This window comes from Rhincodon typus, chromosome 28 (assembly GCF_021869965.1).
Source record: "Rhincodon typus isolate 14 chromosome 28, sRhiTyp1.1, whole genome shotgun sequence".
In the NCBI taxonomy this organism is placed as follows: Eukaryota; Metazoa; Chordata; class Chondrichthyes; order Orectolobiformes; family Rhincodontidae; genus Rhincodon; species Rhincodon typus.
The window spans coordinates 30,883,135-30,910,474 of record NC_063359.1 but is presented as its reverse complement, the minus strand read 5'-3'; the positions used below and the strand labels follow the sequence as shown (position 1 = coordinate 30,910,474).

The following is a 27,340-nucleotide window of genomic DNA, read 5'->3' as shown; positions in this document are numbered from 1 at the left end:
CTAATTCGTTTATATAATTTAACAGCGCTGCTCTACTGTTCTGTCAGCCCCTAAAATCAATCTGTTATTTAAAGATTTCAATGCAATTTAATCATGATTCTTTGAGCTCTTTTATATCTTCAAAAATGCACATACAAAAAATGGATTTGAAAACTATCAGGGTCTCAAAAACAAAAAAAAAGTCAGTCTATCTGGTAACAGCCATGTTTGCCCCATTTCAGCCTTAATCAAAAGGCTAACCAAAATGAAACTGATGGACAAAGTTCCTTATGGAGGGACTTATGGACACAATGCAAGTTTATAAAATCTGTAAATTCTGCACGGAATATTAGCGGCTTTCAGACACTGCTTCTACACACTTGTTTTCCTCTATTCATAACAGCTGCCAGAATAGACAACCCCACCTGCCAATTTATTGCCCTTTAACTTAGCCTATCCACATCTGTTCAAAGTCTTTATACTCTCAAGACGCTTTACTACATAGTTTTGTGTTGTCTGCAAGTCTGGCTACATTATAGCCAAATGCAAATGAGAATCAAAAGTAGATCTCTGTTGAAACGATATGGAGCAGCCCCAGCCTACTGCAATGAGCAGATACCACATTCTTATATAAGTGGATCACAAACATAAAGCAATACCACAAATAAAGACGATTTCACAAGCATTACAAACTTTAAGATTTTTCACAAGATACAAGATTCCCACCCAATACCACACAACTTTCACATACACTAGGCACACAAATAGAGGGTCTTTCTCAGATTGAAATTACGATCCTTGACCATTGATAAATGCCTCATGTAGAAATACTGTAAAATTTCTTTTGAGGAGCCGTAGTTCATTTCAACAGGAGTAAGTGCAGCCAACTTATGCTTACGCCCTTGAAATGTCCCTTCCTTGGCTGAGTCAATAAACTCGATTTCACTGCTCAAGAACAGGAAGCTTTAGACCATGCATGAATAATTTCTGAGCAAAGCTCATACATTTACTCATGTGTTCACTAACATGTGAACAATCAGAGGGGGAAATGCCCTCATCCCAACTCATCAAATATATATCAAGCAAGCGTGCTGGGCTAGAAATTAAAAATTAAAGACATTGCTGTGCAAAGTGCTTTCAAACATCAACACAAATTAATACATACCAAAAGAAGCAAGCATCTGACCTGGAAACAAGGTTATTGCAAAGATCAATTTAATAAAATTAGAATGTGAATATTAACAGCTATCAGCTTTCAGCAAATGGTTGGTTGCTAACTCAGCTGAAACGGAGTCCAATGAATAAACTGTAATGGTATCAACTATCTTAAATGAGAGACTAAAATACCCAAAGTGGGTATTTCATTTAAAAAGTATATGGGTACATAATAAAACAAATACTTGTTGCAGTGATGAATTGCCACTAAATTCCATTGTTGATTGAAATCCTGTTAATAGTTTAGGCAAGTGTCACAAGTTCTTGGCATGGATCAGCTAATTAAATAATTCAGTACACAAACACAACTTTGCGTAAACTGAGGTGTCATAATTGGTTGAAGTTATTGCCCAGCCAACAAGGCAGCAACTTGATTCAAGTTTATGACCACTTTACAGAATACCAGTGGTCCCAGCACAGATCCCTATGCAAGACCATCTCTCACCTTCACTAGTCTAGGTAATTCAACCCCTATTTTCTGGAGTGGAGATCCCCTTCAGGAGGTGAGGTTTGTCTAGAAACAGCACTGCTAAAAGGAATGTAAACGGCTGCTATCACTGTATCGGTCACAAGTAGGGAAGAAGATTTAGTCTCACAGGTGACCTGAAACACTGGCCAATGCATTCTTTTGGTAGCCATTAAGCCTTTTAAAACAGATAACACAGAAAGTGCTGGAAACGTCTATCTTCATACAATCAGCTCCACATTATAAACAGAAAGGTTTCACAGATATTAAAGAGTTGCTTTTAAAAATTGGCACTACTTTCAAAGTCACAATCACTAAAACATCAACTTCAAATACAAACAACTAAATGAAAATAACATTTTGCTCTGGACCTGCTTGCTCCTACCTGATGCTGTAAAGTAGAACACTGAAAAGAATGTGCATATTCTCTATAGGTCTCACATAACTATCATAAACATAAAATTCAAACGGGCAGTCAAGAGTAAAAATGCCCGTTCATTTCAGCCCAACAGTTACCCGTCACCCATTCCCTTCTCTTCAGTAACTGTCAGTCTATTGAGTCAGTCCCTTCAACTCTCACTAATTCAAAGGCCGTTCAACATATTATTAGCTTCAGTAGATCACTGATACCTGCATGCACCGGTTTTTCAAGTAGCATTCATATGTGATATTTAAAACAAAGCTATTATTCAGATCTTAATCCAACTAAAATGGGAAATTAGAAAGCATTATATTGGTGCCCCAGTGCCAGAGTGAGCATTAGCTAGTCTACCTAAGCCAAACACCTGAACATTAAAAAAAAAGTTAGTTCCACATAGGTGCAGAGTTCTCCTTTTCCTTTTGCTCCAAATGGATTATTTTAAAGTGGATTTTAAAACCAAATTCCAGTTAATAGCTGAAAAGGTTAGCACAACAAAGTACAATATTTTAAAGGTTTTTACTGTAAAAAAGAGAGACTATAAGCATTACTGACTAAATACCACCTTGGTAAACACCGTATACTTTAAGCCGGAGAACAAAGCATCCTCCTTTTTAATTTTAGCACTTTAGCAAGAAACACTTTACAGAAATTCATAACACTGTCCCTTTAAGTAGATATTCAATTCTCTGTAACTAGTCCAAAGTGATTCTTTGCTCCTGAGGAATTATGTTCTTATCCTTTTTCAACATTTTTCTGTCAATCACAGAACCATCTTCTACAGTGAGGTATTTTGAGAAAGATTCTTCCAATTTTGTTTAACTGCTGACAATTTGGTCTTTTTAACTCAAGAATGAGCCCCCACCTATAATTCTGTGCAGTGAAACTTAGAAACTTAAGCCTCGAGCTGCTCTTCCTCTCAGAGCCTTGGAGAGTAACCCAAGAGAGTTTCAAATATATCTTAGAAGACTTTCCCATCTCACAGCATACCTCTGGGGCAGTGTGAATCATGTGGATCTCATATCCAAATAGAAATCTGATTAACTGTTCTTTAAACCTCAAATCTCTCATATTGAAAGTTAAAGGACATAGCTTAAAGCACAACTGTTAACAACCTGACACTATGAACACTTTTCAGTGACTTGGAGAATCAGTTTATCTACTGTTAGCAACAGTATGCTGCCATTATCCAAATAAGTGAAAGCCCTGCACCTTCTCTCGCTCAGAATTTTCTCCATAGTTTCCCTCCCAGTGATGAGAGACTCACTGGTGTACAACTCTAAACAAGTCAGGCTCCTTTTAAGCTCTAACAATTAAAGCACACAGGTTTGCTGTCAGGCAGACTTCAAAATACATCACGTGATCCTGTGCGTTTTACCCTGAAGACAGTTTGACAGTCTTAACTTTATAATTGTGGTTTTACAGCGAAGTATAAGGCTTCCATTCTGGTTTGCAACTCTTCAAACCTTCCCCCTTCATATACCAGTTTCATGTAATATTTTGAAAGTCTGGATTACATTTTTGGGTGGTTGCGACACGATAGAAAAGTGTACACATTGCCTGTTAATTGACAGAATGAAATATTTTCCAGTTTTTGAAGCTAAGTTTCTCTCCTGTGGCACGGAACTCACGCGAAAACCAAACTGTGAAGGATCACATTTGACACTTTCAAGTGGAACTGGCTTGAACTGGCTGACAGGGAGGTTCGGCACACTGGCCTCTCACCAACAAAACATCAGGTACATGGAAGCAGGAGCTACATACTAAATATGTAGCTTTATGCTCTGTTTTTCAGAGATCACAATAAAGATTGATTAGTTATTTAAGACATTAAATTGAATCATCAAAGCTGAAATGAACAGTATTATTTCATTTAACAATGGTCAGAAGTTACTGCAGAGTCAGATTGCAATCCTGTATGAAATTCACATTTTCTACACTGCCGCCCACTGTTGTTGTACTGGAACTGCATGTGACATCTTGGCACCAGAACACAAATTGACTTTACATTCAACAATACCGGGGCATATGATTAACATTACAAATGCCAATTACCAGGTGTCAGCAGTCCTGCCTGTGAAAGCTGAAAAACAATTCTTTCCCACTGATGAAAGCTTGATATAAAAGAGATTTGAAATATAACCCAAGATGGAATGCTGCCTATAAAAATTGAAAGCTAATTTAAAGGGCAGCAACAAATTTGTTCAGCATAACTAATAATATTTTTACCCAGTATAGCACAATAAAGAACAGGAAAATTCCTCACCTACAAACTGGCTTCTGCAGTGATGAAACAATGAAGCAATACAATCTCTCTACCTCACCTCTTTGTAACTCATATTATTCTCCAGAGATAATGTTCTATAATCTAAAGACATAAATAATTTACATATTGTTTAATCTTTATAACAAAATCATAAAAACCTTGGATCCATCCAAGTCATACCTCTTTCATTGCTATCACCTGAAAACATGGCCTCAGAGGTGGGACCGCCGACACACCCAAGTGTCTTTGGCAACAAATATGACTGACTTACATAAATGCTTGTATATGGTTATTAAATTTCTTTAATCAAAATAGCAATCCATAATTGCAAAAACGTGAGCAAACAAATCCTTCAGTACCGTCACTCTACCGAAAGGTGAACAAAGTACCAGAAGATTGATCATTTTGTCACATTTCCACTTTCCTTTCTTTCAGCAAGAAATACTCAAAATTTAGTATACAACTGTGACAAAGCACATCACAACTCATCCCATAGTCTAATTACAGAAAATGTTAAAAATGTCTGAGAGATTTATTTCATGCAGGTTTGCCATTCTGCCCTGAACTTGAAGCTCAGGTTGGGAATTTCATTAGCTCCAAATAAGTCATGTGGGAAAAAAACATTATTCAAGTGGGGAAATGGGGAAGGCAGAGAGGGAGGGGATGCAGTCAAGTTGAGAGAGTTGGATATATACCTTGCTCTCGTAAAACCACGAACAGGCAGAAAATATACAAACCACAGGAGGTGCAATTTCATTTCTCCCCCACCTGCCATTTATATAGTTAGTAAATCAAAGCTTGAAGCTAACTGCATTTGTTTTGAAACTAAGGGGAATGGATATTTACGTTAGCTTCAGAGGGAGATCTTGATCAGGTACTTTGATCTTACGCATTACAGCCAGATCAGTCCACTATGAATGGCTCCAAAAAGGAAGGCAATTGGTGAAAACAAAGTATCTTCCACCATCATACAACAACCTGAACAAAGAAGAATGTTGGCATGGTTGACGAGAACACAAATTACAAATGGTGTCTTCAACTTAAAAAAAAGGGCAAATCCAAACCAATGCAATATGTGGGGCAAGAGTAAAGTGTACTGGTTGCCACCTACTCCTAAAACCCCACTCCCCAAGTTCATTACCTAAGATCACTCAATACATTAGACTTTAGCAGTTTATGCAGAATCCACGAGTAAATTAAAAATAAGAAATAGATACCATGACTGGGCATGAGCTCTCAATACTTACTCAAAAGTGTTTTCACCTTGCCACTCTCCACAGCACATGCTGGCAGAACTCCATCTCACCTTTTGTTGCCAAACTAACAAATAAGAGAAACCATCCAGTACAACAGACCCACATTCCATTTCCCAGTCATAGTAAATCCAAAGCTGCTCTTCTGAAATGCTGCTGACCACTTCATTGCCATCAGAGCACAGCAACTACAGAATTGAGCTGTTGTTCAAAATGACCATCTCAACACCCTGCTAAACTTGCCACGTCCATTACATATCTTCACTTTGAAAGGCAGCATATTATGAAATTCATAGGATAAATAATTTTACGGATTTTTGTTTAAATCAGAAAAAGGGGCAGTTAGCAAAAATCAATCTCAGAACTACCTTAAAAATTTCAGTATTCCATGTAATAAAAACGGAGTTTAACTGATTCAATTGCAATAAATCAGGAGTCATGAAAGCAAAATACTGTTACACTCCTCATTATATAGTAGCATATACTCAAACTCCATCAGCACCATGAGATTCACTATTTTAAAAAGGTTACAAAATTAAACGAAGCACAGCACACAGTAGGCTTTTTTAAAATCTTCTATCTAGAGTGAGATTCAACAAACATCACACTTTGATCAATCCAATTTGTTTTTGATCTAAGGCACATCATGACTAAAGTTTAAGCTCGCATGCATAATGCAGGAGCTACTTAGACTACAGTAAGTACTATTGATTTAACAAAAATAATTGTGTGGGAAATGCAGCCGAAATTGACTAGGCTCTAACAAGAGTTTTTGACAATCGTGAAAAGTCAATTTAGCAGACTTAAATGTCAATATGTCTGTAACAAATGGACTGCAAGACTTTTCTCCTCCACCCCACACCCCAAAAACATTAATCAGTACTATAAACTCTCCATCAGTTACACTTCATAAAGGAGCTTGAAATTTATGAATAACTTTTCTCTTTCAACATTTGGGAAAGAAATACCTATTTTACCCTATCAAAGATAGTGAAATTCTATTCAAAAAACAGAAATTGGCAGCATCTGTGGAGAGAAAGCAGAGTAAATGTTTCACTGGACCCGAAATGTTAACTCTGCTTTCTCTCCACAGATGCTACCTGACCGGTGTTTTTCCAACAATTTTTATTTTGTTTCTGATTTCCAACATCTGTAGTTCTTTGTCTTTTTTTTAAAAAAGTGAAGCTGTATTCTCTGATACTGGTTTAACCTTTGCAATGGACGAGATCAAACTGCCAAAAATTCATTAGGTGACTGTGCACAACTGATGTACCTATGGTGGATCCATTTAGTTCACTCAATTATTTTCAAATTGAGAAAATATTATCCATTATCATATGACTGAAATATTATAAGGAGGCTACTGCTATTTAGTTTAACCCATTTTTAATCCAATAAATCTGGGAGCACCTGTGGGGGAAAAAAAGCAAGGTTTCATTTCAAGTCCAGTGACTCTTCATCAGAAGTGAGCAGCTAGGAAAAGCTAGCATTCATGCTGAGGAGGACGGTTGTTTCTGGTGGGGGTGGGGAAGAGAGAAGGGAGGGATGAGCGGAGAGGTGGAGATAGATCCTAGAGACAGAAAAATACGGAAGGGGTTGGTAAACAAGGGCATTATGGATGGCAAGCCAGGATAGAAGAGAAGCTAAGTAATAATGAGAGCTGAGGGTAGCAGAGAATGGATAGTCTGCGCTGGAAGCAAACCATATCATATGGTAATAGACGGCAGCATGGGTGAAAAATGAGCTGGCTGTGCTAAAAGCCTCCCATATAAAAACAGGAAAAGGGGTGGAGTGGATAAAAAACAAAGAAGGATGGAATCAGGCTCTAAAGTTACGAACTCTATGTTGAGTCCCAGAGGTTGCAGAGTCCCCGAGCAGAAAACGAGATTTTGATCTTTGAGCTTGCGCTGAGGCTCGCTGGAACACTGCAGCATGCCTGCAACAGAAACGTTGGCCTGGGGAGCACGGTTGTGTTGAACTGGCAGGTGACTGGAAGCTCCGAATCATTTTTATGGATAGAGTGCAAGTGTTCTGCAAAGTGGTCACCCAGTCTGTGTTTCATCTCCCCAGTGTAGAGACCACACTGTGAACAGCGAATATAGTAGACTCTCTGGGCTCCATCTCATATCTGGTCACGTCTCTCTTCTCTCCAACCCCACCTTGTCTTCAGCGTAAATATCAGGTTTTCCTTGCTGCTATCAGTTCTGATCAAGAGTCACTGGACTCGAAATGTTAACTCTGTTTTCTTCCCACAGATGCTGACAGACTTGCTGAGTTTCACCGGTAATTTTTGTTTTTGTTTCAGATCTGAAGCGTCCGCGGTTCTTAGTTTTATTTAACCCAATAAGTTCTACATGGCATTTTCTACATACACAACTTGCACTTTTAACGTAATACAGCAAAATGGCTGAAGAATTTTTACATAGTGGTACAAAACATAATTTGGCATTAAACCACCACAAAGTGCTATTTAGAAACGGGACATTATTAATAGACACTAACTCCCGCCATAGACAAGAAATAAATGCATATGCAACTCAGCCAACATTGCGGCAGTTGATATACACGCAACTACTTGTAATGCCTTTCCGAATGGCAGGCAGCAGGAGTTCATGGTTTCGAAATATTCAAAAGCAATCGCTTGCAGCTATCTTTACCATAAGAGTCACTTTACCTACTTCACTAAAAGACTACTTATTTGAACAAGTGAACAAGTTAGACAAGTGCAAGGACTTTCTACACAGCTTGGTTGGCTCATTTGGTAAATAAGACAACTCTCAATCACAAGTTCACAATTTTGAGCCTCATTAGGTATCAAATTTTTAAAAGGTTGCTGGAGGAAATATTAACTGTTTCACCTAGGAATCTTGTTATTTCAATGGGGAATACAATTTGTAACTCTGTGTGCTTTTATCTTAAAAATTGCAAGTCTTTACTTGGAATAAATTTCTCCATCATAAATAAAAGCTTCAAAGCAAGATTTATTATAGTGTAATCAAACTTAAAATGAAGATAGATATTAATAGAATGTATATTTATGAAGGAAACACATTCAAGATCTTTCAGAGTCATAGAGTCAGAGTCATAAGCATGGAAACAGAATCTTTCGGCCAACTCATCCATGCTGAGCAGGTTTCTGAAACTGAACTAATTTCATTTGCCGGCATTTGGCCCATATCCCCCTAAACCCTTCTTATTCATGTACCTGTTCAAAGGTCTTTTAAATATTGTAATTGTATTCGCCTCTATGACTTCCTCTGGCAGCCTGTTCCAAATACGCACCGCTCTCTGAATGAAAAAGTTGCCCCTCATTTTCCTTTTAAAGACAGTCATAGAATCAGAGTCATACAGCATGGAAACAGACCCTTTGGTCCAACTAGTTCATGCTGACCGTGTTCCTAAACTGAACTAGTCCCACCTCCCTCCAAATCTTTCCTATTTATGTACTTTATCCAAAATGTCTTTTCAATGTTGTAACTGCACCTGCATCCACCACTTCCTCTGGCAGTTCATTCCAAACACGAACCACTATGTAAAAAAAAAAATTGTCCCTCATCCCTGACCCTGGGGAAAAGACCTTTGCTATCCACCTTATCTATGCCACTCATGATTTTATAAGTGTCTATAAGGTCACCCCTCAGCCTCCGACATTCCAGGGTAAAAAAGTCTCAGTCCATCCAGCCTCTCCTTGTAATTCAAACCCTCCAGTCTCTGTAACATCCTTGTAAATCTTTTTTACACCCTTTCCAGTTTAATAACATCCTTCCTATGGCAGGGCAACCAGAACCATTAAATCCATCCCATTCTCTCAGTTAATCCATCTCCGTCATATATGTTCAGATGAGGCCAACTTCGTCAAGAGAGCCTCCAAAATGTCCACCTTCTTCCTCAACCAAGGATTCCCAAGCACCGTTATCAATGGGGCCCTCAAACGGGTCCAAACCATCTCCCACACTTCCGCCCTCACCCCCTCTCTTCCTTCCCGCAACAGCAATAGGGTTCCCCTTGTCCCTACCTAACATCCCACCAGATCCACATCCAGAAGATCATCAGACGCCATTTCCGCCACCTCCAGACACATGTTCCCCTCCCATTGCTTGTCCACCTCCTGCAGGGTCTGTTCCTTCCGGACACCCTTGTCCACTCTTCCTTCACCCCCAACACCTTCCCCTGCAACTGGCAAAGGTGCAACACCTGCCCATTTACCTCCTCCCTCCCCAGTATCCAAGGGCCCAAACATACCTTCCAGGTAATGCAACACTTCACCTGCACTTCCCCAAATCTAGTGTACTGCATTCACTGCTCACAATGTGTTCTCCTCTACATTGGGGAAGCAAAGCATAGACTGGGTGACTGCTTCGCAGAACATCTACGTTCCGCTCGCAAAAAAGACCCTGAACTACCTGTTGCCTGCCACTTTAATGCACTACCCTGTTCCCTGGCCAACATCTGTGTCTCTGGCTTGCTGCAGTGTTCCAGCGAAGCTCAGCACAAGCTGGAAGAACAACGCCTCATTTTCCGCTTGGGAACCCTGCAGCCCTCCGGACTCAATATCGAGTTCAATAATTTTAGGGCCTAAACTCTGCCATGTCCCAGCCCCCTACCCCACACACCAGGCCTTTTACCACATAGCCTGCCATTACTCATTACCTGTTCTTAGTCACTAATAGTCCCCATTACAACTATTCACCCTCCCAGCCTGAACGTTATCAACTGTTTGTCTGTCCAACTGCTCTTCTCTCTCTTTAGGCTCTATCCTATCATTTACTCCCTACCCCATCCCCCTCCCCCTTTCTATTTTCTGCATATAAAGTGACATTTTCCCAGCCACCATCAGTTCTGAGGAAGGGTCACTGGACCTGAAATGTTAACTCTGATTTTTCCTTCACAGGTGCTACCAGACCCGCTGAGCTTTTCCAGTAACTTTGTTTTTGTTCCTGATTTACAGCATCCGTCAGTCTTTCGGTTTTTAACCAGAATTGTATGCAGTACTCCAAACGTGGTGTGACCAATGCCTTGTCCCGCCATAAAATGGCATACCAACTCCTGTAGTCAATACTCTGACCAATGAAGCCAAATGCCTTCTTCACCACCCTGTCTACCTGTGACACCATTTTAAGGAATTATGTACCTGCACCCCTAGATTTCTGTTCGACAACACTCCCCAGGGCCCTACCGTTAACTGTGCAAGTCCTGCCCTAGTTTGTCTTACCAAAATGCAACACCTTGCATTTATCTAAATTAAACTCCATCTGCCATTCCATGACCCATTGGCCCAATTGATCAAGATCACATTGTACTCTTAGATAATCTGTTCAATGTCCACTGTATCACCAACTTTGGTGTCATTCATAAACTTAATAATCATGTCTCTTGTATTCTCATTCAAATTGTCTATGTAAATGTCAAATAACAGGGGACCCAGCATCAATCCTTGCTGCACACTGCTGGTCAGAGGCCTCCAGTCTGAACAACAACCCTCCACTCTTTTAAACAAAAACTGCAAACAGAAAAGTCAAGCCCACTTCAACTCTGTCCACACCTATGACTCTATGGGTAGGGATAATAAGGGGTCAAAATGTCGAATAAAAACTGTCTGACTCAGTCGAATGACAAGGAAACTAAACATCAAACCTCCTCAGCTCCAGCCCAATCAAATGTTCCCAGGACAGGGACAACAATGGTCTAAAAGTCAGAGGGTATGGTTCTTCTACCCATTGCAAATGAAAATAAAGTTCTCCTTATGTTGACCCCAACAAGTATTTCTGGGACAGGGACAACATGTGGTCAAAATAAAAGTCCCCTTGACTCTTTCAAAGGGTCCAAAGATGACGCAAAGGTAAAATAAAACAGCCCTCTTCCTGGGGTATCAAACCAAAAACAATCCCAAACGTAAAATCTAACAGAAACTTGTACTACGGAAACAAAAAAAAAAACCTGAATCAAAATATTGCTAATAATGCAGTCCAGCCCCGTGCAGTACCCACTGGTCACGAAAGGTCTCCACCATACTGGTGAGAACCACATGCTCCCACTCCAGGGACATACGAGCACAGATGTAACTGCGAAAAAGGAGCAGACAGAACCAACGAGCCCCTCCTTGGCCCACTGCCACAAGGAGGTCCGTAGACTTGTCCACCCCTTCCCACCATGGGTGCCCATAGTTCAGGAGCGAACAGCAACCAAAATTTCAACATCAGCCCCTTCAAAAAATGAAAAAGGGGCTGCAAACACATGCACTCGTGAAATATGGTCTCCTTCAGGCACAGAACGTGCACGTGGTCAGCACCCGGTAAATTTATACAGTCGCCAGTTGCACAGGACCAACACGTGCAGCATTCTCTACCCCAGATCTCCAATGTTAGAGGGGAGGATCGCTCTGTAGAGGGCCCTCCACTGGAGATCTTCATTGCCAGAGGGCAAAACATGACACCAAGTCGTACCCAGGCATTGGACCATAACATAGCAGTGAAGAGTGTGCAGCATCAGGACACAGATCATGCTTCCACACCGTGTGAAAGGGCACCAGGAGGATATCCTTGAGATGGTTCACACTGGGGGGCTCCACATCACGGGGAAGGGTCTGTGGCGCAGGGCCGACTTCGAGTCCCAGATCGACAGGTGTCAGTTTGTCCAAGTGCACATGAGGCGTTGGGGCCAAGTCCTTTGTCCACCTGGCTTGGATTGCAAACCGGGGATGCATCAGCACTCTCACAGCCAACTACGTCAGTGTCATCCAGCCAACTCCTCTGTTATCCAGTGTGTTCCCAATTCTGGTCAGCCCTGCGTCTCAAGCCTTCCCCCTTCCTCAGCCAGAGCAAACCGCACTCAAGGAGGAGCCAGTTTCTGAGCAGTGACTCCCTGACGAGAGCCACCACCACTCCCGTAGAGGGAGAGTTCTAGCACAAACAACAACCTTCTACCACCACCCTGTCTCCTACCATCAAGCCAATTTTGTATCCAATTAGCTAGCTCTTGCTGAATTCCCATGTGATCTAGCCTCACTAACCATTGGGAACCTTGTTGAAGGCCTTACTAAAGTCCATGTAGACAATATCTATCACTCTGCCTTCATCTCTCTTCTTGGTCACCTCTTCCAAAACCTAATTCAATGTTTGTGAGAGACAATTTCCCACGCACAAAGCTGTGCTGACTATCGCTAATCAGTTCTCGTTTTTCCAAACTCAAGTAGATCCTGTTTGTCAGAATCCCCTCCAATAACTTACCCACCACTGACGTCAGGCTCACCAGTCTATAGTTCCCTTGCTTTTCTTTACAGCCTCTCTTAAATAATGGCACATTAGCCAACCTCCAGAATTCTGGCACCTCACCCGTAGCTATCGATGATACAAATATCTCTGCTAGGGGCCCCGTAATTTCTTCCCTACCTTCCCACACAGTCCTGGGATAAACCTGATCAGGTCCCAGGGGATTTATTCATGTTTATGCATTTTAAGTCCTCCAGCACCTCTTCTTCTGTAACACAGACACTTTTCAAGACATCAATAGTACTTCCCTGCGTTCCCTAGCTTCCATGTCTTTCTCCACAGTAAATACTGACCCAAAATATTCGTTCAGGAATTCACCCATCTCCTCTGGTTCCACACATAGATGGCCTCATTGCTCTTTAAGGGGCTTTATTCTTTCCCTACTTACTCTTTTGCCCTTAATATACTTTTAGAATCTCTTTGGATCTCCTTAATCTTATCTGCCAAAGCAAACTCATGTCCCCTTTTTGCCCTCCAGATGTCCCTCTTAAGTATACTCCAACACCCACTGTACTCAAGGGATTCACTTGATCCCAGCTGTATATACTGGACATATGCCTCCTCCCTTTTCTTGGCCAGAGCCTCAATATCTCCAGTCATCCAGTGCTCCCTATTAAAGGGAAATTCTTATTTACCTACATGGAAACTCAATTGCCTTAAATTCCAGGGATGAGAAAATTTCAAGGCAAAGTAATATTGCAACAAACTAGTTTTAAAAAAATTTCAGTTACTTTTGCTATTAGAAGAAGCCAATTGTTAAAATTATTACACTGCTTGGTTATAATTAATTTCCATCAGCTAATTCTGTTGTAACATAGATAGTTATAAAAATACAACTTGAAAACATGCATTCTTGAGTGATAGAAAGCAGAGCTGGACTTAAAACTATCTATGCTTTAAACAATCATTATGTTCGCACATGTGCAGTGGCACTGTTTTTAGCTAATGAGATCCAACATGTTTAACATGTTGATAGCCATAGGCCTGACAACTCATTTGTGATAACTTAGTCAACACCTTAGGAAAATTACAGAATGAATAATGGGTCAGTTAGAGTTTCAGATCTTAACCTTCAGACCTTCTACTTACTTTTCACAATTTCTACATGCTTGAAATTCTCATCTTTTCTAACCAGCAGATGAATTAAGGATGAAATACTGTAAATTGAGTTGAATGCACATGGCTGCCGCCAGCGAGATCCTTTAACTACTGTCAGTTATTTGGGAGCTTTCAACTTGTTTGATACAGTTTTAGTAAAATTGACAAACTGTTAGATTCTTTTCTAAAAAAAAATGATGGATAATGCACTGAAGTTGTGATCTATTAAAAATCCTTATACAAAATAGTGCGCTATTAAAGTTTTTTTATGAAATTCAGAAGGATAAAAGGAGAAAAAGAGATAACAACAGACTGGCTGGTGAAAGAACTGACCAAAACAAACATTAATATAGATAGGTCGCCTACCTTATTGGACCATTTGTATGCCTGCAAAAGCTGACTATACAAGGGGGTTTTGTCCTGCACTGGATCAAGGCTCAATAAACCACTGTTATGGAGTGGGTGGCTCTCTGATGGCCGCCCCACCAGATTACTCAGACGTTCCAACTCACTGAAAAAAATCAAAAACAACAGCAGCCATTAGTTCATCAGCTTTACAGAACAAACTTCATGCATGCAGTCATTCTTATTTCAATTAACTCATTCAGAACAATAACTTAAAAACCCTTTCTTAAACAATTAACCAGAAGAATGAAAAAAACCAACTATGTCCAAACTTTGATGGGATTGTCAAATGTCTCTTTTTGGTGTGGAAACACAGGGATTTTTTAAAAAAATACAGTACTAGCATCACTAAATACAGACGCACTGAGAAAGCAAAAGGAAGAAAAAAAAAGAGATAGTATAACACATTCAGAGAGAAAGAGGCACAAAATTAATTATATAGTGGTAAAGAAATAGGAAAACAGTTGAGAACAACCTTCCCGTCAATAAGTTGTGCTAGAGAGGTAAAGCATTGTTCCATTATTAAAGTGCATTCCATGTTGCAAACTGTAAACTTCTATCGTAAAAACAGCACATTCTCAGGCTGACAGAGATTATCAAAAATAGTTAATCCTCTAGTCAGGTGTTACCACATCAATTGCTCAAAACACTTTGGAAGGTGTTTTGCAATGAAATAATGAAGAGTTTTCCACATTTTTGGCAGAACCTTAAAGGGTTTGAGTAGCTTGGGCTATGGCAGGATTACACAAGAACTCCAGCAAGATCTCTCAACATTAGGAGCAACTCGTTTAACTAAGTTTTGGGCATTCAAATAAGATTCTGGCACAGCAGCGAGTTGCCTATTAAGGAGGATTATTGTTTATTACTGGGCTCATTAACTGTGAATGTCACCTCATTAAAAATGCAAAGATTCTTGACATAGAAGTCAGAGTGGATACCAGACAATTGCAGTTTGCCAAGGGTTGCAAAGAGCTTCCATATTGGTCACCACGCAACAGCATCACAGGGCATGATCAAAAGGCACCGGCCACGTGCACCCCACATCGATAAATACTGGCATCCAACATCAGCCAGATTGTAAGAACCGTCAAGGCAGATCTTCAATTCACCTCACTTACAGCACGCTTCTGTACTTCAATGCAGCACCTTCGAACACACTAGCAACTGGCATTGCAATGCTGTAGCAAGGAAGACGCTTGTTCAGGGAGACATACCCAGCTCAGAGACTGAACTGCATCTCCAGCCTGTTCACTTGATCTCTTAGCAAAGTTCACATTAACCCTAACTAGATTCACACAGTATCCCTGCTTAGTGTTGCCTTTTCACATCTTGCCCCTTAGCCACAGATACTAGGCTTAGGGTACTACTGTCTTACCTTATCACTTAGCACAGAAGCTTGTTATAGTTGTCAGCAGTCCTCAGTCAAGAAAGATAGCCTCAGTCAGGGATCGCTGGTACAGCAAGCAAAAGGCAGCCTCCATACCAGTCCACAGGCTTGGACTCAGCCAGCCAGTCACTCAGCCAGCCAGCCAGTCACTCAGCCAGCCAGGATATAGTGGTCATAGTAAGGCTCCCACTCACATAACGAACAAAGAGCTGAATGTGAGGCAGCCAACCACCACCCACTGTAACTCTTTTTGCCCAATGATGGGCTGTTTTCTTTTAAATTCACTGATGGGACTTAAGCTTTGCTGACTAACTAGCATTTGTAACCCTTCCCTAGTTGCCAGAGGTGGTGGTGGTCAGCTGCGTTCTTGAACCACTGTAGTCTATGCACTGTAGTTGACCTTCAATGCCGTTAGGGAGGAAACTCCAGGATTTTGACCGAATAACAGTGAAGGAATGACAATGTATTTCCAAGTCAGGATGATGAGTCGCTTGGAGGGGAACTTGCAAGTGGTGGTGTTCTTACCCAAGCGCTGACTCGTCCTTCTAGATGGAAGTGGTTGTGAGCTTGGAAGGTGCTGCCTAAGGATCTTTGGTGAATCTCTGCAATATTTCTTGTAGATAGTATACACTGCTGCTACTGAGCATCATTGGTGGAGGGAGTGGACGCTTGCGGACATAGTGCCAATCAATTGGAATGATTTGCCCTGGATGGTATCAACCCTCTTGGGTGTTGTTGGAGTTGCATCCATTCAGGCTAGTGAGGAGGCTGTGAATTGAGAGGTGGGAATGTTCAACAATACTTGGGCATCCTCGTGTACCAGTTATTTTAAGTAAGCACACAGATACAGCAGGCAGTAAGGAAGACAGGCAGAGGATTTAAGTACATAAACAAGGATAGACTGCTGCAATTATACAGAGCATTGATAAAGCCACACCTGAAATATTGTGGGCAGTTTTGGTCTCCTCATCTGAGGAAGGGTGTTCTTGCTATACAGAGATTGCAGCAAAAAAGTTTACCAAATTGAATGCTGGGGTGGCAGGACTGACATGAGGAGAGATTGTCAGTTAGGAATATGTTCACAGGAATTTAGGGGAATGAGATGGGGAATCTCATAGAAGCCTATAAAATTCTAATAGGACTAGACAGGATAGATGCAGGAAGGACGTTCCTGATGGTAGGGGAGTCCAGAACCAGGAGTCACAATTTAAGGGTAAACCTTTTACGACTGAGATGAGGAAAAGTTTCTTCACTTACAGAGCGGTGACCCTGTGGAATTCACTACCACAGAGCGTCTTTGAGGCCAAAGCGTTGTGTGTTTCCAAGAAGGAGGTGGGTATAGCTCTCGTGGCTAAAAGGGATCAAGGGATATGGGGGTAGGCAGAATTAGGGTATTGAGCTCAATGATCAGCCACCATCATATTGAGTGGCAAAGCAGGCTTCAGGAGTCAAAAAGTCTACTCCTGCTCCTATGTTTCTAAAATGACAGCCCAAATTACAAGTCGTCTCTGGAACAAAACATATTCTGCCTCAGAGATGAGGGTACTACAACTGAGCCAAGGTAAGTGCCAAAATCTGAGATTCAAATATTTTGAACAGATTGTGCAACATCCAGGATGTTATTTTGTTCACGTTAGTCCAGCTGTCATTTTTAAAAGAATTACAATGCCCAGATAGTCACATTTTAAAATTTTCATAAAACTGAAAATCCAACAGTCAAGTTAAATTTGGCCACTTCCTCACTCCTGCCTACTGATCTTTAGGAAAAAAAAGTTCAACAGTTCACAAGATAAATGCAGCAAACTGCATGCACCTTTCTTGAATGCAATTCTACTCATATTTTAAAGAGGACAGAAAATACATCCATGTGACGATGCTGTCACTTTGAAAAGGTTATTTTGTCTTGGTTTTTTGAAGTGGGTACAGGAGACGGCCTTAGTCAACATCAGGGGAGGCTTTTAGGTTTTTTTTAAAAAAAGTTGTAACAATGGAAGAGGAATGGCCAGTTCTCATTTATCAAACTTTCTAGTTTTATTTTTAGCTGTAGAAATCAGAAGCTGTTTGGATCCCAGAAGAGTTGGAGCTTCAGTAAAATGATTCCTAGCTGCTACATTCTCTGAAATCTCTCAATGTTGTTTCCTCCTGGATTGGAGAATTGCCTGTAAGAATCTGTATCTAAATTTATCTTTTTGCCAAGGGGTGTGTTTACGAGATGTTACTAGATTAGAACAGATAATTAGTAATAGATACTGTATCTATTATTCAGTTAAGTTTTCCAATAGTTATCTAAATTCCTCTTTTGTTTTTATTTTAATTATAGTGTTTAAATAAATTGTGTTTTGCTTTACGTTGAGTGGTTTGACCAGCTGCATCGCATCTGGAACATGCACTCCACGCCTACCCTTAAGATTAGAAAAAGTTAGGGTCTAGGCTACCTTCTTAAAATATTTTGAGGGGGTCTGGTCTGGTCCATAAAAAACCTTAGTTGATATTTTCCTCCAAGGGAGGTCTATGACTGCTGCAACACACTTACTGCTGCTGCAACTGAAATGAGCCATTATGTCCAGATCAAGCAATTATGGGGCCTTCTTATTCGAAATACTTCAACAATGTTTATTGGCAATTGGAGTGATTAATGGGGCCACCAATTTGAAGTTTTACAAATAACCCATGGCCTTTTACTTTTCTCGTTATAAGGATCATATTGTCTGCGGCTCAGCGCAGATGCATTAACTTCACATAATAAATAATTTTTGGTGCTATGTGTTCTTCAGAGCTAAGTCAAGGATAACGTTTCTGAGGAAGCCATGCTCAAAGGAACAATCATCCAAAATTTAAGGTGGTCGCAGGGAATGGTTACTGCCCTAAATGTCAGATTTTTTAAATATAGATAGATGCACTCTCACTATAAGAGCACTGAATCTACTCTTAAAATTCCACTACAGTTTATAGGAATGACTTCTATTCATAAACTAAAACTGTCAACAGGCCTCAGACAGACTAAAACTTCCCACTCCCATCTGTACCCAATGATTGAAAACTAAATAGAAGCATAATTTTGGCCTCTGTATTTCATAGAATCTCAGAATCCCTACAGTGTGGAAACAGGCCCTTCGCCCCAACAAGGCCACACCGACCCTCAGAGCATCCCACCCAGACCCATCCCCCTATAACCCACCGAATCTACTGAACGCTACGGGCAATTTAGCATGGCCAATCCACCTAGCCTGCATATCTTTGGACTCCGGGAGGAAATGGGAGCACCGGGAGGAAACCCATGCAGACACGGGGAAAATGTGCAAACTCCACACAGACACAGTCACCCAAAAATGGTATTGAACCTGGGTCCCTGGCATTGTGAGACAGCAGTGCTAACCACTGAGCCACCGTACCACCCAATATTGTTTATTATTGTTTACTATAAAAACACAACATAAGAAGCCATGAGTCCTTCCAACAAAAAGCTCAGTATAGAGACACGGTTGTGAAGTCAACAGTGAGCTTCTAAGGGGAAACCCAAGGAAAAACGAGAAGAAATTAAAACAGTTTAAGTAATAGAATCACAAAGATTAGTGCATTTAATTCTTAGGATTATACCTATACTTAACACTCTTTCCAACAATCCTGGTTGATTGCTCCTTCTTTTCAACCATCATTTTTAGCAAGCAGCCGGTTTTATAGTCAGATGCTTACCAAGTGACAAATGTATTTTTACAGTTAGCCTTAATGTAAAATGTGTGTCTCCCAACCAAGCTCTTCTTGATTTAACACAGTTACAGAACAGTACTTCATAAAGGGTAATATTGTTATCAATACAAGTGGAGAAAATAAGACTTAAATAATTTATTATTGTGTCAAAATTTAATTCATCACTTCAAACTGCTCTCATTAACTACCACCAGCAATTCTTCATCCTAGTTTTATTTGCCACTAAGTACCTCGTCTAGATTATTCAAATTTTGAAGCTCTGAAACCATAATCTCCTCTTTCATATTGGCGTTTTCATGATTCAACTAGAAATGGTACAAAATCTAAAACATCCCTGTTGCGAAGTTGAGTAGAGTATTTGTGGATTGGGAGGCAGGATTCTTGAATTTGGTGTTTGTAAAATGCCAAGGGGAAAGCATTGCATGGCCCCTTTGAAAGATTGTGCTTTTTCTATGCTTGGAGATGTCTGTGAGCAGCTTGAAAGTTTGCAAGTTAAGGGAGCTAATTGTCATCTGCTAGGCATAACACCTCTCAGCTCTTACAAAAAACACCATCTATTCACAACAGTACCACGGCACTCCTAGCTAAGATTCCCGACAGAAGAATCGACAGAGAAGACACAGAACATTCCGAAAGATGTAAGCTGGCTGTAATTTCCACAGACTAAATTCTATTGCTTTGTTATCTAAGTTGTACTTGCACTTGCACTTATTGGAACAGCATACCATTAGAATCTTGTGTTATCTGGGATTTCTTCTGTTTTTTAATAGTTAATTTGTTCACTGTTAGAGTTAGATAATTAAATTGTTACTTGTTGATTGTAAAGTGAGTGTCAGGGATTTATTTGATTTAACCACTAGAAGTTACTGAAAGACAGGCTGCACCTCTTTTCATACTCCTTTTAACAGATTATAGGGCAAGGTGCTCCTCTTTGGATGTTTCGGTTTTGGTTCTCGGAGGGGGTCAACCTCCACTTTATAATAGATTGGGGTCTCGGGTCCCCGACCTGGCCAGCTCGCGTCCAGGATTTCGACAGGTTGAGACAGATTGGGTCCAGGATTTGGACTGATTTGAACAGGCTTAGGGTACAAAAGGTCCCAGCAGATTTAAATGGACATGGGGACTAGTGTCCTAGATCTTTAAATAAAACTTAGTGAGAAGTGGAAAATTTAATTTTGGTTGCTTGTTGTTGGTTAAATCAGAAGTGAGGTAATGACTCTTTCAGTCACTAAGAGTTTTCTGGGGGTGGAAGTAGTTACTTGGATGTTTTACAAAAAGGAGCAAGGAAAAGCTGCTGGAATTGGCAGACAAGCTGGAGTTGGGGCTGCCTTTGTCTGTGAGAAAGGAGGTAATTACAGCAATAGCTCGACATTTAAAACTTGCTGGAAAGGCCATTAGAATCTTTAGAAATGGCTAGAATTCAACTGCAGATGAAGCAGCTTGAACAGGAAAGAGAACTGAAACTGTTTGAATTACAGTTACAAGCTGAGGAAAGGCAAAAACAGACAGCGAGCGAAGAAAGGAGGAGAAAGAGAGAGAAGAAAAAGGAGAAAGACAGAGAGTTTCAACTTTGGCAGTTGCAAGTTAGACAGGATAGTCAACTTAAAACAATGGAAATGAAGGTAGAGGATAGGCTTAGTCAGGAGAAAGGTGACGATGAGCAAACTCATCGTAGCCAAAGACTTAGCAGGGATCTGTACAAATATGTCAAAATATTACCAAAATTCGATGAAAACAATGTAGAAGCCTTTTTCATTTCTTTTGAGAAACTGGCTAAACAGATGAACTGGTCAGAGATGGTGTGGATAATGTTAATTCAGACCAAGTTGATAGGCAGGGCTAGTGAGGTGTTTGCAGCACTGTCAGAGGTAGTGTCAGGAGAATATGAAGTAAAACAGGCTATGTTGAGTGCCTACAAATTGGTTCCAGAAGCATACAGACAACGGTTCAGAAATGTAAGAAAGGAACCTTATATCGAGTTTGAAAGAATTAAACAGAGCAATTTCGATAAATGGATGAAGCATTAAAGACAGAAAAGACATATGAGGATCTTACAGATGTTATTCTACTGGAGTAGTTTAAAAACTCACTTCCAGAAGTGATTAAGAACTCAAGTTGAAGAACAGAAAGTTAAAGCAGTGAGAACAGCCGCAGAGATGGATGAATATGCATTTGTGCATAAATCGAAATCTAGCTTACGACAGCAATTCCACAGAAAATGGACAAAGAGGGAGATCCTTCAATGAAAAACAAAAAGTAGATCACATTAGGAACAGTTTACTACATGCGAAGAAAAGAAACCCAAGAGAGTGGAAAACAGGTGAGAGACTTCAAGTGTTTTCACTGCAATAACATAGACCACACAAAGTCACAGTGCTGGTGGCCTAAGAAAGGCACTGGGAAAAAGGAGGTGGTAAAAGAGGCTAAACCAGTGGGATTATGGAGGTAGAGAAGGAAATCCCCAGAGGAGTCGAGGAGCTGCAGGAGAGTGCACAGCCTAGTCATGGGCTGGATGGTTAGATAACACCCGATCTTCACAAAGACTTAATTTGTATGGGTAAGGTTTTCTCAGGTAGAACAGGGGGAGTAGGTAAAGAAGTTAAAATATTGAGAGAAATGGGAGCTGGTCAGTCTCTAATAGTAAGAGATGAAAATATTTGCACTCCTTCTGAAATATTGCTCGAGACAGAGATAATCTGTGGAATAAAAGGAGAAAGAATTAGTGTTCCCCTATGTAAGATAAGGCTAGAAAGTCCAATCAAGACTGAGGAAGTGATGGTGGGAGTGATTGAAAAATTCTAGGAATAGTTTGTTCTTGGAAATAATATAGCTGGATCACAGGTGGGACAATGTCCATTGAAGCGGAGAAGCCAAAAAGAAAACCGGGGAATTGAGGAGTTGAGGAAAATACCCTGGAAATTTTCCAGACTGTGTGGTGAGAAGATCCCACAGCCATAAGTTAAAACAAGAAGGGAAAACAAAAGATGAAGGAGTTGAGGTTCAGTTAGCTGACACTCTGTTTGACTAAGTCGGTAGAGAATCAGGCAGAGGTGTTTAGTTCTGAAAGATTAATGGAGTTACAACAAAAAGATGAGATGATAAAGGATTTATATCATAAAGCCTACTCGGAAAAGGATCAGAATGTATTCCAGAATGCTATTACCTGAAAGGATAAAATCCTAAAGGCAGAAATAGAGACCTTGGCAGGTCAGTGCCGATAAGAAATGGGCGGAAGTTCATCAGATTGTGTTGCCGGTGGAATAGAAACAGGAAGTACATGGGAAGCACACGAATTACCTGTAGAGGGTTATCTAGGAGTGAGGAAGACTCAGGCTAAGACACAAAAACATTTCTACTAGCCTGGATTACAGAAACAGAAACAGGTGGTTGAATTTTGCCATACCTGTCATACGTGTCAGATGGCAGGAAAGCCACAGGTAGTAATAAAACCAGCACCTTTGATGCCAATTCCCACATTTGAAGAATCTTTAATGCAGGTTAGGATTGATTGTGTAGGTCCCCTCCTTGAAAGCAAAATTTGGAACCAGTATTTACTAACCATAATGGATGTGTCTAACAGGTTTCCAGAGGTAATTCCATTATGGAATGTCAAGGCAAAAAAGGTTGTGAAGAAGTTACTTGCTTTCTTTACCCGTTATGGACTACCCAGGGAGATTCAGTCAGACCAAGGGTCCAATTTTACTGCCAAATTATTTAAGGAAGTCATGTGTGGTTTAGGTATTAAACACTTTAAGTCACGTGCGTACCATCCTGAATCCCAGGGAGCATTGGAAAGGTGGCATCAGACCCTAAAGGCAATGCTGAGGGCTTATTGCCAGGATTACCCAAATGACTTGGATAAAGATATCCCATTTGTATTTAAGGTCCTTGAGTAGATTTGTAGCTTGGGTTGCGGAGTTGTGGTTGGTTCACTCGCTGAGCTGGTTTGTTAGTTCGCAGACGTTTCATTACCCTGCTGGGTAACATCATCAGTGCAGCCTCAAATGAAACGCTATTGTGTTTTCCCACCTGGTATTTAAACTCTGAGGTCCGTTGGAATATACAAAATTCCCTGCAAGGACTGCAACAAACATTACACTGGACACACAGGAAGAAAACTGGCCACAAGAGTACACGAACACCAACTAGCAACAAAAAGACATGACCAATACTCATTCGTCTCCATTCACACGGATAAGGAGAACCACCAGTTCCATTGGGACAATACCAGGGGATCCTAGGGCAGGCCAAACAGAGACAAGCACAGGAATTTCTAGAGACCTGGTTCTCCACCAAGAAGGCCATCAACAAACACATAGAACTAGACCCTATATGTACACAACTGTGAAGGGAAACCAGAAATGAGGTAATCAAATCCAATGGACCCCAAAGTTTAAATACCTGGCAGGAAAACACAACAGTGCTTCATTGGAGGCTGCACTGATGAGGTTACCCAACAGGGTAATGAAAAATCTGCGAACTAACCAACCAGCTCAGCCAGTGAACCAACCACGGCATCCCATTCGTAACATATGTAGAAATAGAATGGGGAGAACTAACACGATAGTATGAGGTTGACGTAGGGAATGCTGTTCTGATAAAACAACATCCCTACAGGCTTAATCCTCTCAAAGCAGTGCAAGTTCAGAAGGAAGTAGAAGTAATGCTCCAAGAAGACATCGAGCCTAGTCAAAGCGAGTGGAGTTTGCTGATCGCGTTGGTTCCCAAAACTCATGGCACTCAATGAATCTGTGTAGATTATCGGAGGGTCAACGCCGTGACCAAATCTGACTCATACCTAATGCCAAGGCCAGAAGACTGTGTAAAAAAAAAAAAGTAGGACAAGCCACTTGCGTCACAAAGTTGGACTTACTTTGCGGTTACTGGCAAGTACCTTTGTTGGAAAGAGCAAAAGAAGTTTCTGCTTTTGTAACCCCAAATGGGCTATATCAATTTAAAGTAACACCTTGTGGAATGAAAAACACACCAGTGACTTTTCAAAGGCTTACGAACAGAGTTGTTGCAGGATTGACTGATTGTGCCGTCTACATAGATGACCTAGTGATCTTTATCCATTCGTGGAAAGATCACATGAAGTATTTGGCAGAGCTCTTTGAGAGACTGTGGAAGGCAAAGTAGGTCATAAACTTGACAAAAGCAGAATGCGCGAAGGCAGAGGTGACATTCTTAGGGCACAACATCAGATACAGACCGATGACACCAAGAAACGTGAAGATGAAGGCCATCAAGGAATTTCCAAGACCAACCTCGAAGAAGGAAGTGCTACGATTTTTAGGACTGAGCGGATTCTACAGGAAATTTGTACCAAACATTAGTAACATAGTGGCACCATTGACAGATTTGTTAAAAAAAAAAATGAAATTTCGATTGACAGAGCAATGACAGGAGATATTTGAGAATTTAAAAGCAGTGTTCACCACCGCACCAGTTTTAGCCACACCAAATTCCTTGAAACCTTACAAAGTCGCCATCAACGCAAGTGATATAGTTGTTGGAGCCGTGTTATTACAGGAGGATGATTATGGAATTAAAAGGCCAATCGGTTATTTTTCAAAAACTCAATATCCACCAGAAGAGATATTCAACCATTGAAAGAGAGTTACTGAGTTTGATACTGGCCTTACAACATTTTAATGTTTATGCTACAAACAATGACTCAGAGATGGCTGTTTTTACCAATCACAATCCTTCAACATTTCTGGAAAGATTTAAGATTATTTTGGGAAAATGAAACTGTGGATGCTTTATCGCAGGTTTAAAAGAAAAATATTTATACAAGATAGAAAGGGTAGTGTTCAATGTTATATATAAATGGAATTAGTATAAAATGTGTAACTTTAGATTAATGAACTATGGATCTATCAATACAATAGAGTTAAGGCTTTAGAAAAAATATGAAGCCATCTTGTCATAATAATTGTTCATTTTTTTCTTAAGACAGGAGGTTTTGTGAAGTTGGGTAGAGTATTTATGGATTGGGAGGCAAGACGTTAGAATTTGGTGCTTGTAAAATGCTAGGGGCGGGGTAAAGCATTGCATGGTCCCTTTAAAAGATTATGATTTTTTAATTGCTTAGAGATGTCTGTGAATAGTTTGAAAGTTTGCAAGTATAGAGAGCTAACTGCCATCTGCTACAGATAACAGCTCTCAGCTCTTACAGAAAGCACCTCTATTTACAACGGTACCACAGCAATCCTAGTTAAGCTTCTTGACAGAAGGTTTGACAGAGAAGACATTAGAACATTCCAGAAGACGTAACCTGGCTGTAATTTTGACAGATTAAATTCTATTGTTTTGTTATATAAGTGGGACTTGCATTTATTGGATCAGCCTACCATTAGAATCTTGCATTATTCGGGAACAGTTAGTAGTTAGAAGGGATTTGTTCAGTTTATTAATAGTTAACTTGTTCACTGTTAGAGTTAGGTAAATAAACTGTCACTTGCTGATTGTAAAGTGAATGTCTGGAATTTATTTGAATTAACCACCAGAAGTTGCTGAAAGACAGGTTACACCCCTTTTCATACACCTTTAACAGATTATAGGGCAAGATGCTCCTCTTTGGGTGTTTCAGTTTTGGATCTCAAGGTGGGGGGGGGAAAGAGGGGGACAACCTCCACTTTATAACAATCCCAAAAGAAGAATTTACTCTGCAATCTGGGAAACTCATACATGTTTATCTTTACCCTACAGTACCAATTATTTATGCTATATTGCAGTGACTTTCAAAATATTTCACAATGTCCGAAAGATCTGCAAAGAAACAAAGAGCTGTGGACTGTTGGAAAATGGATAAAGAGAGGTTTCAGAAAGTAAATACACATCACCACATACAGCTGAGGACCAGCTCTAAACTACCTACCAAATTAATCCTTTTTTTAAAAGTCTCAGTCGTAGCATCTCACTGCAATCAATAGGAACATTCCTCCACTTTTATTTTGAAGTCCATGAACTAACTCTCACAGATTGCAATTTAGGAAACTGCGACTACGAGCAAGCTTCGCAGCTACAGCAATAAACGCAAGTAACTGAAACACTCCTTTCTGAAAAGGAATTAATCTACAGCCACAGCTCAATATTCGGGTTCTGCTCCAAAACTCGGCGCCTAACTTACTTCAAGTCCCTGTTGACAGCATGAAGATTCTCCTGAAAGTCGCTGATGAAGACCTTTTCCCGGCCCTCCAAACTCTCTTTATTTTTCATTCCATCCTTGAGCGTGTCAAAAACTCGGGTAACACTGGACCGAAGCTGCTGGATAGCGTTAATGGCATGAGCGAATGCATCCAGATTTATCCCAACATTCAAAGTATCCGCCATCTTTCCACCGCTACCTGGAGACCGTTTCGGCGCACAGTAATGACGAAACCAGCCAGAATCTTCGCTTTTTGATGACGATCAAACCCGAAACTCACGCTCAGTCCAGACAGACTACAACTCCCGGAATGCCGCGCGGCGCCAGTTTCTCCCAAAAACGATTAGAAAGTGTCAGTGAAGTGCAGCATCCAAGAGAAATGCACCAGTTACCGCACAATTCATTATTTATTCAGCTACTCACAGGAACCGCTGTCATAATGAGCAAATGTCTATTCTACGTCGCTGAAAATAAATACAAAATAATATGTTTAAGTGGTTTAGCAAAGCAAATAACATTTCCCAGTGTTGACGCCTGCGTAATGGTGGTCTAGCTTTGGAATGCAGCTCTCCTATACTTAGAGACGACATAAATAGATACTAGCACTCGCATGGCTTACCTGCCCTTTACCTACATCAACTCTGGGACCTCAGATAATGTGCAGAGGTCAGCAGAGTGGAGAAACATTTGGCACACTCATGAAGTGATCTCTGAATTCTAATGT

General features: G+C 40.5%; 1 protein-coding gene across 1 annotated transcript in view; it reads right to left on the bottom strand.

The window, feature by feature from the left end:
* The window catches only part of med27 (mediator complex subunit 27), a 233,217-nt gene extending 206,355 nt beyond the window's left edge, over nucleotides 1–26,862 (bottom strand). The window contains exons 1-2 of the mRNA XM_048613701.1: nucleotides 26,599–26,862; nucleotides 14,330–14,474 (exon numbers count right to left, since the gene is read on the bottom strand). Of these exons, the coding sequence (XP_048469658.1) occupies nucleotides 14,330–14,474; nucleotides 26,599–26,801 (348 nt within the window). The 5' untranslated portion in view covers nucleotides 26,802–26,862. The remainder of the gene's footprint in view (nucleotides 1–14,329; nucleotides 14,475–26,598) is intronic.
* Nucleotides 26,863–27,340: the final 478 nt, after the last annotated feature.